Source organism: Aquarana catesbeiana, unplaced genomic scaffold, assembly GCF_042186555.1.
Source record: "Aquarana catesbeiana isolate 2022-GZ unplaced genomic scaffold, ASM4218655v1 unanchor229, whole genome shotgun sequence".
Classification (NCBI taxonomy): domain Eukaryota; kingdom Metazoa; phylum Chordata; class Amphibia; order Anura; family Ranidae; genus Aquarana; species Aquarana catesbeiana.
Genome location: NW_027362656.1, coordinates 1,952,607 through 1,968,817, shown reverse-complemented (window position 1 = coordinate 1,968,817; position 16,211 = coordinate 1,952,607). Strand labels below are relative to the sequence as shown.

At 38.3% G+C, this 16,211-nt stretch overlaps 1 protein-coding gene across 1 annotated transcript in view; it reads left to right on the top strand.

Moving 5' to 3' along the window:
* Positions 1-16,211, top strand: part of LOC141121776 (uncharacterized) — a 427,874-nt gene that overhangs the window by 251,572 nt on the left and 160,091 nt on the right. Inside the window, 1 exon segment of the mRNA XM_073611495.1 lies at positions 3,200-4,590. Within this exon segment, the coding sequence (XP_073467596.1) occupies positions 3,200-4,590 (1,391 nt within the window).

Below are 16,211 nucleotides of genomic sequence, written 5' to 3'. Positions count from 1 at the left end.
AACCATTCTCAATCACCAGTTGTTCAATCTCATCCCTCAGTTCATCACATTCACAAACATTTGAATCTGTATTTGCAGCTATAGCTGAAACACCTTTACTCACATCTTCTATCTTAGCTATTAATTCTGTTCTATCTTTATACCACTCCGATTCTTTTTGTTCCGCAATGTCTTCCATCTTCAACAACATGCATATGGCATTAGCAATTCTGTTTCTTGCCTTTTTTGGAAGACTTTTTATACTTTATGGCATCATTATGAGTATTGCATTGTTTTAATAGATCATTGTATTGGTGTGTTAAGGCATTCTTTTGTATAGACTCAAATCTAACAAAGCCATACTTGTTAACAAACTCTTCAATGGCTTCCATTGATATGCTAATCTGCACCTAGCTACACTGAAGTTGCTCAACCAGTTGCTTACACAATTCACACTGATACACAGACAGATACAAAACACACAGATAAAAGCTGTTTAAAAGTTACATTTTTACCTGTAGTCCCACAACCAAAAAAAAAAAAAAAAAACAGGTACAAAGCCGTTTAAAAACTAATTTGTTCCTTGCAGTTCTACAGCCTACAAGACACAAGGCACACTCTTAGTCAATGCCTTACTATATTACCACTGATTTTTAAATCCCTTAGATTGCAGGCCACATTGAACTTCTATTGCAACAGAGAGCTATTTTACAGGCACGTGGGGAAAAATAAAAATAAACTAGTAATAAAATAAAAAAAAAATAAAGATAAAAATGAAAAAAAAAAATCAATAAAAAAAATAGAATAAATAAAAATGTATATTTCTCCCACTTTTTCCTCAAAGATGTGTGGTTTATCCTGTCAATCTGCAGGCTACATCAGAACCAGGGATGATCAGTCCCTCACTCACCAGCACCATTGACTGGTTACAGGCCTAAAGCACATTAACGATACAAACGTTTAACATATATACATATATCAGCCAAAGATCTCACCGGGTTCTACCTGTCAGTCTCCCTGATTAAATATTTCACAGAATCTTCATGACCATCCAAGCGTGGTTTCAGAATTTGCGAGCCAGCGCCAATCTTGTCCACACTAGAGACGTTTTTCAGTTCTGGGTGTATTTGAGGATTTATGCTTACAGGGACTCAAAAACAAAAATACATTAGGGTTTGTGAATTCTGTGCAGAAAAAAATGCAATATTATACAATCTAATATATCCTATATAACTATTGCATACATGTATTAATTTGTCTAGTACCTATAGTTGCTAATCTGTAAGAGTCTGATAAGCACAATGATATAACAAACACATCTGCTTAGTAAACAAGTTACATTTATTCCAGAGAAAAGAGGAATGTACTAAAACAACAAAATTATGAAAAAACTAACATAAAGGTATTACAAGAAATTGCAATGTTACAAAGCTTACAATCAGATCATAATATACTTATCACATCCTCTTGGCTGGTCTCCAGGTGTAGTAAGAGAGAGCTCTGCTTGCAAACATTCCTTTTTCACAAACACACCTCATCCAAACCCCCTCCCATTGCCTGCCCAACTCACCAGTGCCCTTCATTCAGCCTCACCAGTGCCCTTCATTCAGCCTCACCAGTGCCCTTCATTCAGCCTCACCAGTGTCCGTCATTCAGCCTCACCAGTGTCCGGATTAAAGCAGCGATCTCCATGTATCACGGAGCTGTATTTGAATTGCACGGATCGCAGTAACAATGTCCCACCTCCTGTGATCACATCACAGATTCAATGTCCCACCATTGGATCAGTGTGTCGTCTATCACAGGAGGCGGGACGTTGTTGCTGTGGCCCGGGCAATTCAAATTCAGCTCTGTGACACACGGAGATTGTCGCTCTGTGGGAGGGAGGAGAAGAGGGAGGCGAGGAGGAGGGAGGGGAGGACTGGGGCACTCCAGGATGACACCCCCGCAATGGGTGGCACCAATTTCCGCTCGATTATCAGCAATATTTTCCTTTTGGCAATGTGCTGAAAACACAAATTTCTGCAGTTTTTTTTTCGGCTGCCAAAATTTCTGTGCATCCTGAGAGGTAAGTATGACAAGTCTGTTTAAAAAACAAATCCAACATTTACAATGACTTTAAGGTCTCTGTGCAGGGAAGATCAGCATCTGACCCCAGAGAAGGTGGAGGCTGATAGACTGGAGGTGATAAAAGGCATTACTATTACATAAAGTAAAAGTTTACTAGTATTGTGCATTATATATAAAATTATTATATCCATGAAAAAAAGTCTCAGCTTTCAGTATTACTTTAATATAAAAGTCCCCCCTCCCCCTCTAACCTCCATATATCTTCATGTGTGACTCCCAGGTAAAATCCCCGTATATCCTACTTCTGGTTATATTTATTATATATATGATATAAGATATATTACTTTCACTATTTCACAGTATAAATGAATCCCTTATAGTAGTGATTATCTGCTGTTTTTGTAATATAAAGGAATATTTTTTTTTAATGCCATCATAACAGATGATGAAACAAAATCATGCTGCTGCTACTAAATGTCCTATGCTGGCCATACACGGATCCATTTTTGGATGAGAATATTCACACAAATATTTGTATGAAAATGATTTGTACAATAGATGAATGGACGAGTGTAGTTTGAAAATTCCACTTGCTTTTAACATTCAATTATAAAATGAATGTAACTTCTGAGCAAAAACCACATACATGATGTGAACATTTGTTAGATTGAGAAAAGTTCTCTATTCTGCTCCTTCGAATTTTCCCATCACTGTGGTGGAAAATGAACGCCGATTTCACCCCATTAATGGTTAGAAAATTGGATGAATGTTTTTATGAAAGAAAAATGAGTTTGTGTTCGGCCAGCATAAGTGATATCAGGTGCAGGGAGCTTGTACCCACCTACCTGTCTATGACAAGGGAGTCTGTCATCCATCATATTATATTACACTCCTGTCTGATAATCTGCAAAACAGCATTTTACATCTTTTTTTATATTTAATAATGTTGATCTCTGATTCTGATATGTAGCAGATTCTCCCTCTAATAATGCATGTTTAGTTGCCGCCCTATAGAGGACCCATTTGCTAGTTACCTTGAGGGTGGAATTGTAAGATCTTCAGAGACAAAGCTGCCTGATGTGGGTGGAGTCCTGGTTTAGGGGAACCAATCTGCTCATGTCTAGTAATAATCTTTTTACTTCTATTTTAGTAGATGGACGGGAGATGAGGAAAACCTCAGAGGATTGTCTCACTTTGTCTCCAGACTGTAAAGTAGAAGATGAGGACATCACACAGTATAGTCCAGGAGAAAACCCGGCTACCTCAAATGTCCATCCGGCACCACACAGTGTAGATGGACCATCATATTCCTCTTATCCTGAGGAACCTCAGACTGTGAGGGACGGTGCCATCCTTCCAACAGAGAAGAGCTTTTCCTGTACTGAGTGCGGGAAGTGTTTCCCTTCTAAATCCAAACTTGATGTGCATAAAAGATCTCACACAGGAGAGAAGCCGTATTCCTGTCCTGAGTGCGGGAAATGTTTCTCTTCTAAATCCGGTCTTAATAGGCATAAAAGATCTCACACGGGGGAGAAACCGTATTCCTGTCCTGAGTGCGGGAAATGCTTTTCAGGGAAGTCCAGTCTTTTCACACATCAGAGATCTCACACGGGGAAGAAGCCGTATTCCTGCCCTGAGTGCGGGAAATGTTTTTCAGTGAAGTCCAGTCTTAACAAACATCAGAGATCTCACACGGGGGAAAAGCCGTATTCCTGTCCTGAGTGCGGGAAATGCTTTTCACAGACGTCCACTCTTTACACACATCAAAGATCTCACACAGGGGAGCAGCCATATTCCTGTGCTGAGTGCGGCAAATGTTTTTCACAGAGGTCCAGTCTTAACAAACATCAGAGATCTCACACAGGGGAGAAGCCGTATTCCTGTACTGAGTGCGGGAAATGTTTCCCTTTTAAATATCATCTTGATGTACATAAAAAATCTCACACAGGAGAGGAGCCGTATTCCTGTACTGAGTGCGGGAAATGTTTTTCAATGAAGTCTTATCTTTACGCACATCAGAGATCTCACACAGGAGAAAAGCCGTATGCTTGTCCTGAGTGCGGGAAATGTTTTTCAGATAAGTCCGGACTTTCCACACATCAGAGATCTCACACGGGGGAGAAGCCGTATTCCTGTCCTGAGTGCAGGAAATGTTTTTCACTGAAGTCCAATCTTTACACACATCAGAGATCTCACACCGGGGAGAAGCCACATTCCTGTCCTGAGTGTGGGAAATGTTTTTCAGTTAAGTCCGGTCTTTCCAAACATCAGAGATCTCACACAGGGGAGAAGCCGTATTCCTGTCATGAGTGCGGGAAATGTTTTTCAGTGAAGTCCAATCTTTACACACATCAGAGATCTCACACGGGAGAGAAGCCGTATTCCTGTCCTGAGTGTGCAAAATGTTTTTCACGGAGGTCCCATCTTTCCACACATCAGAGATCTCACACAGGGGAGAAGCCGTATTCCTGTCCTGAGTGAGGGAATTGTTCCTCACTGAAGTCCTGTCTTCCTGTACATCAGGGATCCCACACAACCCTCGAGGTGTATTAGTGCCTTGAGTGTGGGAAATGTCTTCTATATGAATTTTGCTGGACATCACAGCTCTCATGTGTGGAAGAAGCACACCCTGATATACACCTCAGATATACTCCATGGCTGATCTTCATCATGTAACAAACAGTTCCAGGGGTGTGGATATTTTTTGAAAAAACAACTTGTGCAAGGGACTAAATCCAGGTCCCAATCTCCTCGTCTCTTATGACAATCTCCTTGTCCCTCATCTACCAGAGATCTCAGCAGCAGTGTGGGACTTCATTGAAAGCTACAAGCCGACATCGGCAAAGGACAGAACTCTGTGAATGAATGGCATGGCCGCGCTGTTTTCATAAAGTGACAGCCGGTATGGAGAACTCCCCCCCCGCATTGCTGTCTCACAGAGGACTCGGATCGCTGAGCCACTGCAGGAACAGGAACATGTAACATCTTCCTGAAGGGGAACGTTTCCTTTAACCCTTTCAATACCGTAGATGTTTTTGTATAAATTTTTTTTGCCCAAATGTTTAACCCCTTCAATAAAGGACACTTTCACCTTCCTGCCCAGACCAATTTTCATTTGTCAGTGCTCTCACACTTTGAATGACAATTGCGCGGTCATGTAACACTGTACCCATATGACATTTTTATCTTTTTTTCCCCACAAATAGAGCTTTCTTTTGGTGGTATTTGATCACCTCTGGTGTTTTTATTTCTTGTGTTACAAAAAAAAGACAGAAAATTCTGTAAAAAAAATTCTTTTATGTTTTTTTTAAGAATAAGTATGTTTTCTCTTTCACTGATGAGGAGACACTAATATTTAGCACTGATGAGGAGGTACTGACAGGCATTACTGATGGGCACTGATTGGCATCACTGGTGAGGCACTTGTGGTCATCACTGGCGATCATCGCTGATGGCCCTGTACTGATAATCAATGCTGAATATCAATGCAGATCCCCCCTGTCAGGTGAGCCGCTGATCATTTCTCCTCTACTCGCACCTTGTCAGCATGAATAAAGGAAAGCCGATAATTGGCACTTCCTGGTTATGATGTGATTAGCTTTGATTGGATACAGCTGATCACATGATAAAGATCCTACATCATAGGCTCTTTACCGAGATTGGAAAAATCATGTGTCAGAGCGACACACCACACCAACGATCACCGTGCGCCCGATTGGCTTATTCTTCTGGACGTTAAAAAATCATTTAGGCCTGAAGATTATATAAAACCCCCAAAACATGATATATTTTATGAAAGCAGACACCCTAGAGAATAATATAGTGGTAGTTAATTTTATATAACATGATATTATTGCAAAAGTCTATGAAATGCAAAATTTCAGTAAAAAACACACTAAAGTCCATTTTAGAGCACAAAAACACAATAAATTACCCAATTTTTTGGTAAAATATAAAAGCCGAGGTTGCACTGAGTAAATAGATACCCAACATGTCAAACCTTCAATTTTTGTGCACCTGTGAAATGGTGACATCCTTCAGTACCCTATGTTTTCTATAGGCAAGGCTTTAAAAGCCCCCTATAGGTCATCAGTTTAGTGTTACAGAGGAGGTCTGGTGATAGAATTATTGCTCTCATTCCGGTAATATGTAACCTGTGTGTTCGCAATCAATGTTTTCAGGTGTAGGCGCCCCAATGTGTGAGTTTATGTTTGTATATGTGGGGGTGGGGACTCAGATTTTTTAAATATTTTTTGGGGGGGGGGGGGTTGTAGGAACTATGGAGGTTAAAATAATTAATCTAGAAGGCCAAAATCATATTAATTTTTTTACTTATGTTTTGTGGTTTCATAAGCAACTTAGGAACCATCTTGTTCCTATATACAGTATCTCACAAACGTAATTACACCCCTCAGTCACATTTTTGTAAATATTTTCTTCTAACTTTTTATGTGACAACACTGAAGAAATTACACTTTGCTACAATGTAATGTAGTGAGTGTACAGCTTGTATAACAGTGTAAATTTTCTGTCCCCTCAAAATAACTCAACACACAGCCATTAATGTCTAAACCGCAGGCAACAAAAGTGAGTACACCCCTAAGTGAAAATGTCCAAACTTAGCCATTTTCCCTCCCCGGTGTCATGTGACACGTTCGTGTTACAAGGTCTCAGGTGTGAATGGGGAGCAGGTGTGTTAAATTTGGTGTTATCACTCTCACTCTCTCATACTGGTCACTGGAAGTTCAACATGGCACCTCATGGCAAAGAAGTCTCTGAGGATCGGAAAAAAAGAATTGTAGCGCTACATAAAGATGGCCTAGGCTATAAGAAGATTGCCAAGACCCTGAAACTGAGCTGCAGCACGTGGCCAAGACCATACAGCAGTTTAACAGGACAGGTTCCACTCAGAACAGGCCTCGCCATGGTCGACCAAAGAAGTTGAGTTCACGTGCTCAGCGTCATATTCAGAGGTTGTCTTTGGGAAATAGACGTATAGCTGTTGTAATATGTTCACCGATTTATGTGGGACATTGTTGTGTGTATGTACACATGCAGTCAATGTTGACTGAATGGTTGATTTGTCCAACTGAATTTTAACAGCTGAAGACTCTTTGATGTGTTAATCTTATGCAAGTCTATTTGAACATTTCAAAGGGTATTCAGGTGGTATGTTAATCTAATCTAATTACATATATCTAAGGGGGACTTGTTGATGTTGATATGCGGGAGTGCAAATTGGGGCGGTTTATGACTGCAACTGTTCACGGCTCGGAGTTGTTGTCTGTTTGAAAGACAAAAGCTAATCAAAGTCCTAAATTGGAACGGCCAATCAAATTGCTCAGCCATTCAATATTTAGTGAATATAACACGGCATTCAGTCTATAGTTTGGGGGAAGTGAGGCTCGTCTGTGTATGAGAGAGGCTTGTCTGTGTATGCACACTCAGACCTAGGAGATGGGTTTCTGAATTATATTTCCTCTGTCGGATCTCTTTGTCATCTGTGGACTTTGGACTTTGTTCTGTGTTGGAAGTCAATAAAGTGCATCTCTCTGGAAGAATTGGGTTGCTGCGGAAGAGTACTTACATCATCATTATAATAATACCTAAATATTAATTATCATACCCACTCTACATTATATCACCCAATATACATTAATATACCCGATCACTACATTGGTGCCGTTCAAGCGACCAGAAGAGCATTTTCGGACTTAGTAACAGAAGTCGGTGGTGACAACAATCCTGTGAGTTGGACAGAAGTCTGATGAAGAATCAAGAGCTGTGCTGTGACTCTAATGTCTGGTTGTGATCTACAAATTTAAACAAGTTGGGAACCCCAGAATTATTCTCTGGAGACTGAAAACAACAACAAAAAAAAGGACTGTGTCGTGTACCAGAAGACCTGGAAGCTGAAGGAGTAACTAATGCGGTGAGTAAAATATTTCCTCTTTTTTAAATTATTAGTAATATAGTCAAAATGCTTACTCAGTGTGAAGCTAGTGTCAGTTCTGATAAAGTTAACAGATGGGTATTAAAATGTATTAAGCGCCATGGCGGTCCTTATGAAATTCCAGAAAAATGTAAGCAGACGTGGACGATGATGAAGGAATTTTTAGAGAAAAATGTTTTTGATAGCAAAATTTCAGAAAGTAAAAGAAAAGGTTGTATTATACAGGGCTTGTTATCTTGCTGTTTAACAATGGAAAGTTCTTTGAATGGTAAGGTTAAGGAAATTACCCAGTTACAGAAGGCAGTTGATAATAGCAACAATGTTTGTGAGAGGTTACAAAACCAATCAGACACTGAAACAGTAAATTTAAAATTGCATGCGGTTACCATTGGAGAAGCTTTGCTTGAGAAATCTAAACGTTGTGATGAATTATCAGAGGAAAATTAGAGATTAAAATTAAGAATTATGGAATTAGAGAAGAGATCTCAGGAATGCAGATATGCATCAAATCTTGGATTCAGCAATCTGCAGCAAACAGAACCTCATATTAAATCTGATAATTCATTACCAGCTGCCCCCACTGTGACTACCACAGTTTATAACAATAATAATAATACAGGTGAAGTTCAGCTTGTAATGAAGCCTTTGAAATCAAAATTATTAGACGCAATTCTTAAAGAAATAGGAATGGTTCCATACCATGATTTAAACAGATTTTTAAAATGGTTTTGCGACGTGCAGCAAGTCAGAGATATGTACAATCTCAACCCATCTGACTTAGAAAGAGTCATACAACATTCTGTAGGAAGTGGTCTTTGGATGAGAATTAAACAGATCTGTATTCAGCCTCTGAGGACAAGGGACATATTACTGGAATTATTATGTGTTTTGTATGGTGTACGTTCTGATGTTACCATTCATGGGAAGATCCAACAAATGCAAAATGAATCTCCCTATGAATTGTCACACAGGATAGCAACTATTATGGAATTATTGGTCGGTAATAATCTTGCATTTGAGCGTGGGGGCTCGATACATATGAGTATGTTTCTAGATGCCTTGCATGAAGATATCAAACAAAATATTTTATTAGTTACCCCAAATCCTGATGATTTAAAAGACATATTGTTGAGAGCAGACCATTTATGGAGAAAGTCAAATGAGCAGGCTGTCAAAATTGATTTAGCCACATTGTTTAGGACAAATACTGAACATAAAGATCAGAAGATAATATCCTATGATAACACCCAGAGAGGACACTCCAGGTCAAACATAGGTGATAATTATATGAAAAACAGAGCTGACCAAAATAATAATAAGAAAAGGTCCAAGACTTGGATACCGTTTTCTCAGTTAAAACAGAGATATGACCACCTGAAGATTGAGTATGACAAGATGAGAGGGGAACGTGATAAATTATTACAGCAGTTGAAGGGGGTACAAGATGTACATTCTCCAGATCTGTTTTTGAATGCAGATGACATTTCTCTAGCAGTGGGGGGTGAATTAGCTCTAAACTGTATATATGTAAATAGTGTTTTGTTTTAACTTCAAACTACGTTTAAAGACCTTGCTAATTAGTTTTGTTGGAGAGTTTTGTCTTTTCAGGGACGTCTGAAGATGCTTGCATGTGAATAGCAGAAGCACAGTCTGAAATTGCTCGCTAGTGGGGGAGAATTATGGGAGAAATGCTGAATAGACAATATATCACTATACATGGAATTATAAAGTATTCATGGACTCTCTCGAAATTCATCAAGCAATGGACCTTTTTTTTTTCTTTTTTCTTCAACGCCCTAATTTTTAATTTTTCTCCCTTTTCCTGATATATTTTGCTTTTCATTTTTTATTTTCTTTATGTTTTATTTCTTGAACTTTATCTTAAAACCAAAGAGAAACATTTTAAACTAAAATAATTTTCATAACATCTGTACATATTAGATAATGCGTATTGATCAATATATTTGACATCTAAGGTGAGATGCTGCACAATGGCTTGGCATAGCATAAATTTAAGTATGTTGGGTGGTTTTCATAAATTTATAAGAGGGGTGAGTGAAATTCATCACTCTAGTCATGATTTGAAACTTTGTTGATTCAGTTGTTTATAATATGCTAAAGGCTATGACATATATGGATGAAAGAGACCTTTCTACCTTTCATGGTGAAGATACTAGCAAGAATTTCCACTGCCGCTTTGTCTGCATAGAAGATCTGATAAACACTGATGTCAAGCTGATTCTATCTGAACCATCGTGTGGGGGTATATGTATATGTTGGTATACCATTCAAGTGTAATTATGGACTGAATGATCCAAGTAACTGCTCTATTGAAGGCAATGAGGGGTCGGCCTACAGCAAATTACAAAAGCAAATTGTGGCTGGCAATCAACAAATTCTGGTACTTGACAGGTACACAACCCGGTCATCTTTGTTCAAATTGTGGAAATGGAAAGAAGCAGATGTGAATTGTAAAATGCTTGCAAGATGGACTCATGAATGTCAAGTGCAAGAAAATAGTTTGAAGCACAGTTTTCATTGCCATATCCAAACCTTTTGACCTTGAAAGTGAGTGCTGGTACATTGATGGTTCTTCTTACTATAAAGATGAAAGTAGAATGTTTGCGTAAAAGCATCTTTAAAAATGAAAAGCTTGAGCCTGGAGATGAGAGAATCCTGGACTTGTGGATTGGAGTTCCCAGAGCATACCAAGTTTACTTTCAGTGAGATGGTGAGAGATGTGATGAAGACAGACCGAAGAATGGACTGTGACATCAGCTCGTCTTTGCGCAATATTCAAGATCTTGATGTGATATAATAAGGCCTAACAGCTATATGGGCCACTGATGTTTACCAAATCCTTTTCTAGTCATGGTCTAAAAGTTATATTATCTAATAACTGTTTCATGGGGATATTTTAGAGCCTGGTGAAGAGAGATGTAACCAGTTTCAACTTCATATTTTATATGAGCCATTGTAAAGCATCCAGTACCTTAAATCATAATGATATTTTTTGTTGTTTGATTTATGGGTCAGTTCTAGTAGTTAGAACCGACCCAAGTGGGGGTATATGTTGTAATATGTTCACCGATTTATGTGGGACATTGTTGTGTGTATGTACACATGCAGTCAATGTTGACCGAATGGTTGATTTGTCCAACTGAATTTTAACAGCTGAAGACTCTTTGATGTGTTAATCTTATGCAAGTCTATTTGAACATTTCAAAGGGTATTCAGGTGGTATGTTAATCTAATCTAATTACATATATCTAAGGGGGACTTGTTGATGTTGATATGCGGGAGTGCAAATTGGGGCGGTTTATGACTGCAACTGTTCACGGCTGGGAGTTGTTGTCTGTTTGAAAGACAAAAGCTAATCAAAGTCCTAAATTGGAACGGCCAATCAAATTGCTCAGCCATTCAATATTTAGTGAATATAACACGGCATTCAGTCTATAGTTTGGGGGAAGTGAGGCTCGTCTGTGTATGAGAGAGGCTTGTCTGTGTATGCACACTCAGACCTAGGAGATGGGTTTCTGAATTATATTTCCTCTGTCGGATCTCTTTGTCATCTGTGGACTTTGGACTTTGTTCTGTGTTGGAAGTCAATAAAGTGCATCTCTCTGGAAGAATTGGGTTGCTGCGGAAGAGTACTTACATCATCATTATAATAATACCTAAATATTAATTATCATACCCACTCTACATTATATCACCCAATATACATTAATATACCCGATCACTACAATAGCGTTTGAAGAGGTGGGGGGGTCAGCTTGTCAGTGCTCAGGCGATAAGCCGTACACTGCATCACATTGGTTTGCATGTCTGTCATCCCAGAGGGAAGCCTCTTCTAAAGATGGTGCACAAGAAAGCCTGCAAACAGTTTGCTGAAGACAAGCAGACTTAGGACATGGATTACTGGAACCATGTAATGTGGTGTGATAAAACCAAGATAAACTTATTTGGTTCACATGGTGTCAAGCGTGTTTGACGGCAACCAGGTGAGGAGTACAAAGACAAGTGTGTCTTGCCTACAGTCAAGCATGGTGGTGGGATTGTCATGGTCTGGGGCTGCATAAGTGCTACCGACACCTACCATGAATGCCAACATGTACTGTGACACACTGAAGCAGAGCATGATCTCCTCCTTTCGGAGACTGGGCCGCAGGGCAGTATTCCAACATAACAATCCCAAACACACCTCCAAGACGACCACTGCCTTGCTAAAGAAGCTGAGGGTAAAGGTGATGGACTGGCCAAGCATGTCTCCAGACCAAAACTCTATTGAGCATCTGTGGGGGATCCTCAAATGGAAGGTGGAGGAGCGCAAGGTCTCTAACATCCACCAGCTCCGTGATGTCGTCATGGAGGAGTGAAAGAGGACTCCAGTGGCAACCTGTGAAGCTCTGGTGAACTCCATGCCCAAGAGGGTAAAGGCAGTGCTGGAAAATAATGGTGGCCACACAAAATATTGACACTTTGAGCCCAATTCGGACATTTTTACATAGGGGTGTACTCACTTTTGTTGCCAGCGGTTTAGACATTAATGGCTGTGTGTTGAGTTATTTTGAGGGGACAGCAAATTTGCACTGTTATATAAGCTATACACTCACTACTTTACATTGTAGCAAAGTGTCAGTTCTTCAGTGTTGTCACATGAAGATGGAATAAAATATTTACAAAAATTTGAGGGGTGTACTCACTTTTTTCAGATACACTATATATCTATATATATCTATATATATCTATATATATATAGATATATATATATAGATATATATATATATTTTTTTTTTTTTTTTTTAAAAGAGGTAAAACTAGGTTCACGTTCTTTAGATAAGAGATTCCCACAAGAAGGTTTTAAGGGCCTCACCATATATTCTACCAAGTCGTGAATTCTAATTATGTCAGCCAGGAGAGATAAGAAGGTACCAGCTAATGTTCATGTTAAAAAAAGAATGTTTGGGTTTAGGCATCAAATAACAATGAACAGAGATGTTCTCCTTGACCGAGGGATAAGGAAAAAGACGTATTCACAAACTGTGTTTTGAAATGTTTTGTAAAATTATTCACTGCAAATAATTATATTGGCAATAATTCTCATTATATTATTACATTATATTGGAGTAATTATGTGCAAAATTAATTGGACAATGTGACCTATTTTTTATATAAAATATTAATCATGATATATTGTTTGGATATATTCATAAAACTATATTGGCATATCTTTATTCATATGGACATAGCATATTTGTAATATTATACAAAGTCTAAATGTATGGAGTTTCTGAGAGTAAGAATTCTCATGAAATACTACATGAGGTTTTTAGTGCTATATTACCTAATCCGAAGCTATGTCAGAGATAAGTAATTGTGTGGGTTAGACATTCTTAGAAGACATATATCTCATGGATAGCCATGAAGTCTGGAGAGGTCTGACATAGGTTTGACAGTTCATAGTATTTTATAGTTTTTTTTATAGACAAAGTTAAAGGTTATGTGGAGATTGATTTTTGACATTTTAGAGACATTATAAAATCAATTTTTAATCCTACACCGCCCCTAGTGGTAGGTATGCACAAAGATTTGATATTGCCCCTACATATTTGATGCAGGAAATGACATGTGTTAAATGTCATTTGTGACCGAAAGGCATGTCCAAACCCACTCCTGGGGGGATATAGAGTCTATACACATAGCCGAGGGGGAAATCTTAAAATGCGAGAGAGGCGAAAGAAAAGAAATTAACAAAGGGGCTGGAGAGCGGAAAGTTCAAAGATATCTAGGAAGTGAAAGTTCCCTTGGGATACACAGCAGAAATCTTCTCAAACAAAAAAGCTCAAAAAGATTTGGTAAAGTATAGATCGTGATTTCTGTATGCCATAGATGGTTTAAACATTTAAACATGTCTTGGATGAGGCCATTCAATTTTGTAGTACTGATTGGATTTGAAGGATTTCTGTCTGCAGTATGAAATCTTCCGGATTCAATTAAAGAGAAAATATATACTAATGTATATAAATCTCACAAAACTATTTTTAGATTTAGTGAATGGTTTGGTTGTGAGACATGTTTAAACAGAAAATGCATTAGAGATCAATCTTTGCCTTAAATACAGTCTTGGCCAAATTACCAAGCTCTGTACACAGGACGACCATTTGTCCGTGTCTTGTAAGAAGTGGAGTATGCGGATCTGTTTGTTGGAGAAGAAGTCTTAGGTGTTTAAAATCCACACTTGGTTGTTGTTTTTTAATACTCTGCTAAGCCCCTAAAACGCCGTTAATTACTTATAAAGGGGTTATTGAGTTATACCCTGTTTCCCCGAAAATAAGACCTAGCGTCATTGTCAGTGATGGCTGCAATATAAGCCCTACTACCCAAATAAGCCCTACAATGTTTCCCCGAAAATAAGCCCTACCCTGAAAATAAGACTTACAAGGACTTTAACTAGGGCTTATTTGGGGGGTAGGGCTTATATTGCAGCCATCACCGACAATCACGCTAGGTCTTATTTTCGGGGAAACAGGGTATACATTGGTATTCTAAAACTAAAGCTTGAGGTTATAGACTCCTCATCTGTTATATTTACATTATTGTAATGTAGATTTATATTTTGTGTTATCACCAATTATATTTTGATATTATTTTGCACTGATTTTTAGAATATATATATATAATATAATATATTTGCACAATATTATTCCACATCTCTTTTGTCCTCAACTTAGTGCGGATAAATGGATAAATGAATTTGAGTTGTTTTGTTAATGTTTGGAAATACATAGGAATCTCCTTATTTTTAGATCCTTACCTATTTCCATAGATATAAAATTGTTTTAATAGTTCACTATAAATACCCTGACAGAGTTTTTTTTCAACCAGGGGGCCTTGAGGGTTCTTCATGGGCGCCTTGGCAAAATGCCCAACAATTGGGTGGATGAAACCTTTTAGTTACACAAAGCCACAGGTTTTCATTGTGCACCATTCCAACCTTCAAGCTGCCAACTTCCTAACAACCAATGAAATCATGACAAATTTAGACCAGTGGACTCAAAATGGAGTTTGTAGACACCACTTGCTTGTTTGCTCACAATTCTGGATTCCCTTACCATTGATCCCCTACGGATGCACAGGTTCAATTTACAAGGTTTTTTAACTATCCAGATAATTCTTGGCAGTTGACAACCACTTATCACAATTCTCACTTCAAGCTCCTGAGGAAAACACTTAGAACTCCAAGTTATTCTACCCTCTACATCAACCTATACCAGGCCCACCACAATACTGATGACCACTTCTATATGGAATTTATGTCAGGTTACAGTTTGGCCCATGTTTGGTTTATGGTGATGTATATGTGGTAGTTGTACTCGCTGTTGTTGCAAGGATTTTTTATTCACTTTGTTTCTCCTTTTTAACTTTTCTGTGTTTGCACAAATAAAAATATATACTTTTATATGACTTGGTGTGTTGTGGTGCTTATAAAGTCCATTTTCAGTCCACTGCTCTAAATTTGTCTATAATCTAGGATTATTATATTGGCATCCACAGTACCACCCTGTGGGGATGCCTTCTTTAGCTATCAATGACATCATGAGTTGATAAGGAGGATGTCAGTTGCCTGAATATCATCCTTGTGTGACCCTCCCCCGCCTCTCTTCATCAGCTTTGGGGTCTCATTAGCCAAGTGATGGAGAAAATTGAGGGAGAAGAGAAACATTGGAATACTAGTCAGGACCAGTTTGCAAACATGTATTTGCTTTGGAAGAATAAATCACTTATAATGTTGGGTGTCCTATGTGTGTGGATGTTGCATTATTTAGAACTACTAGAATAGTTTTTACATTTTAGAATAGAGCGCGTCAAGACTGTCCATAATTTTGGAGGGTGCCTCAAGACTGTCCATAATTTTAAAGGGTGCCTTGTTGTGCTTATTAAGGAAAGTTTTCCCGCACAGTATTTATGATTAAGTAATTTTTAATGATGATATTTTTAAGATACAGATTCAATCTATTATGACCACAGTCTAAAAATATTAAATTTATTCACCAGACATGTAATCATACAAAATAGTTATATATATTGGTTGACATAAACAAACGTTACATAAAATGAGAATACCGATTGTGTTACATAAAATCTTGAATATCAATTGAAACACCCGCTAAATTGGAGTGTAGTACCGTTGATGTGATATAACAGT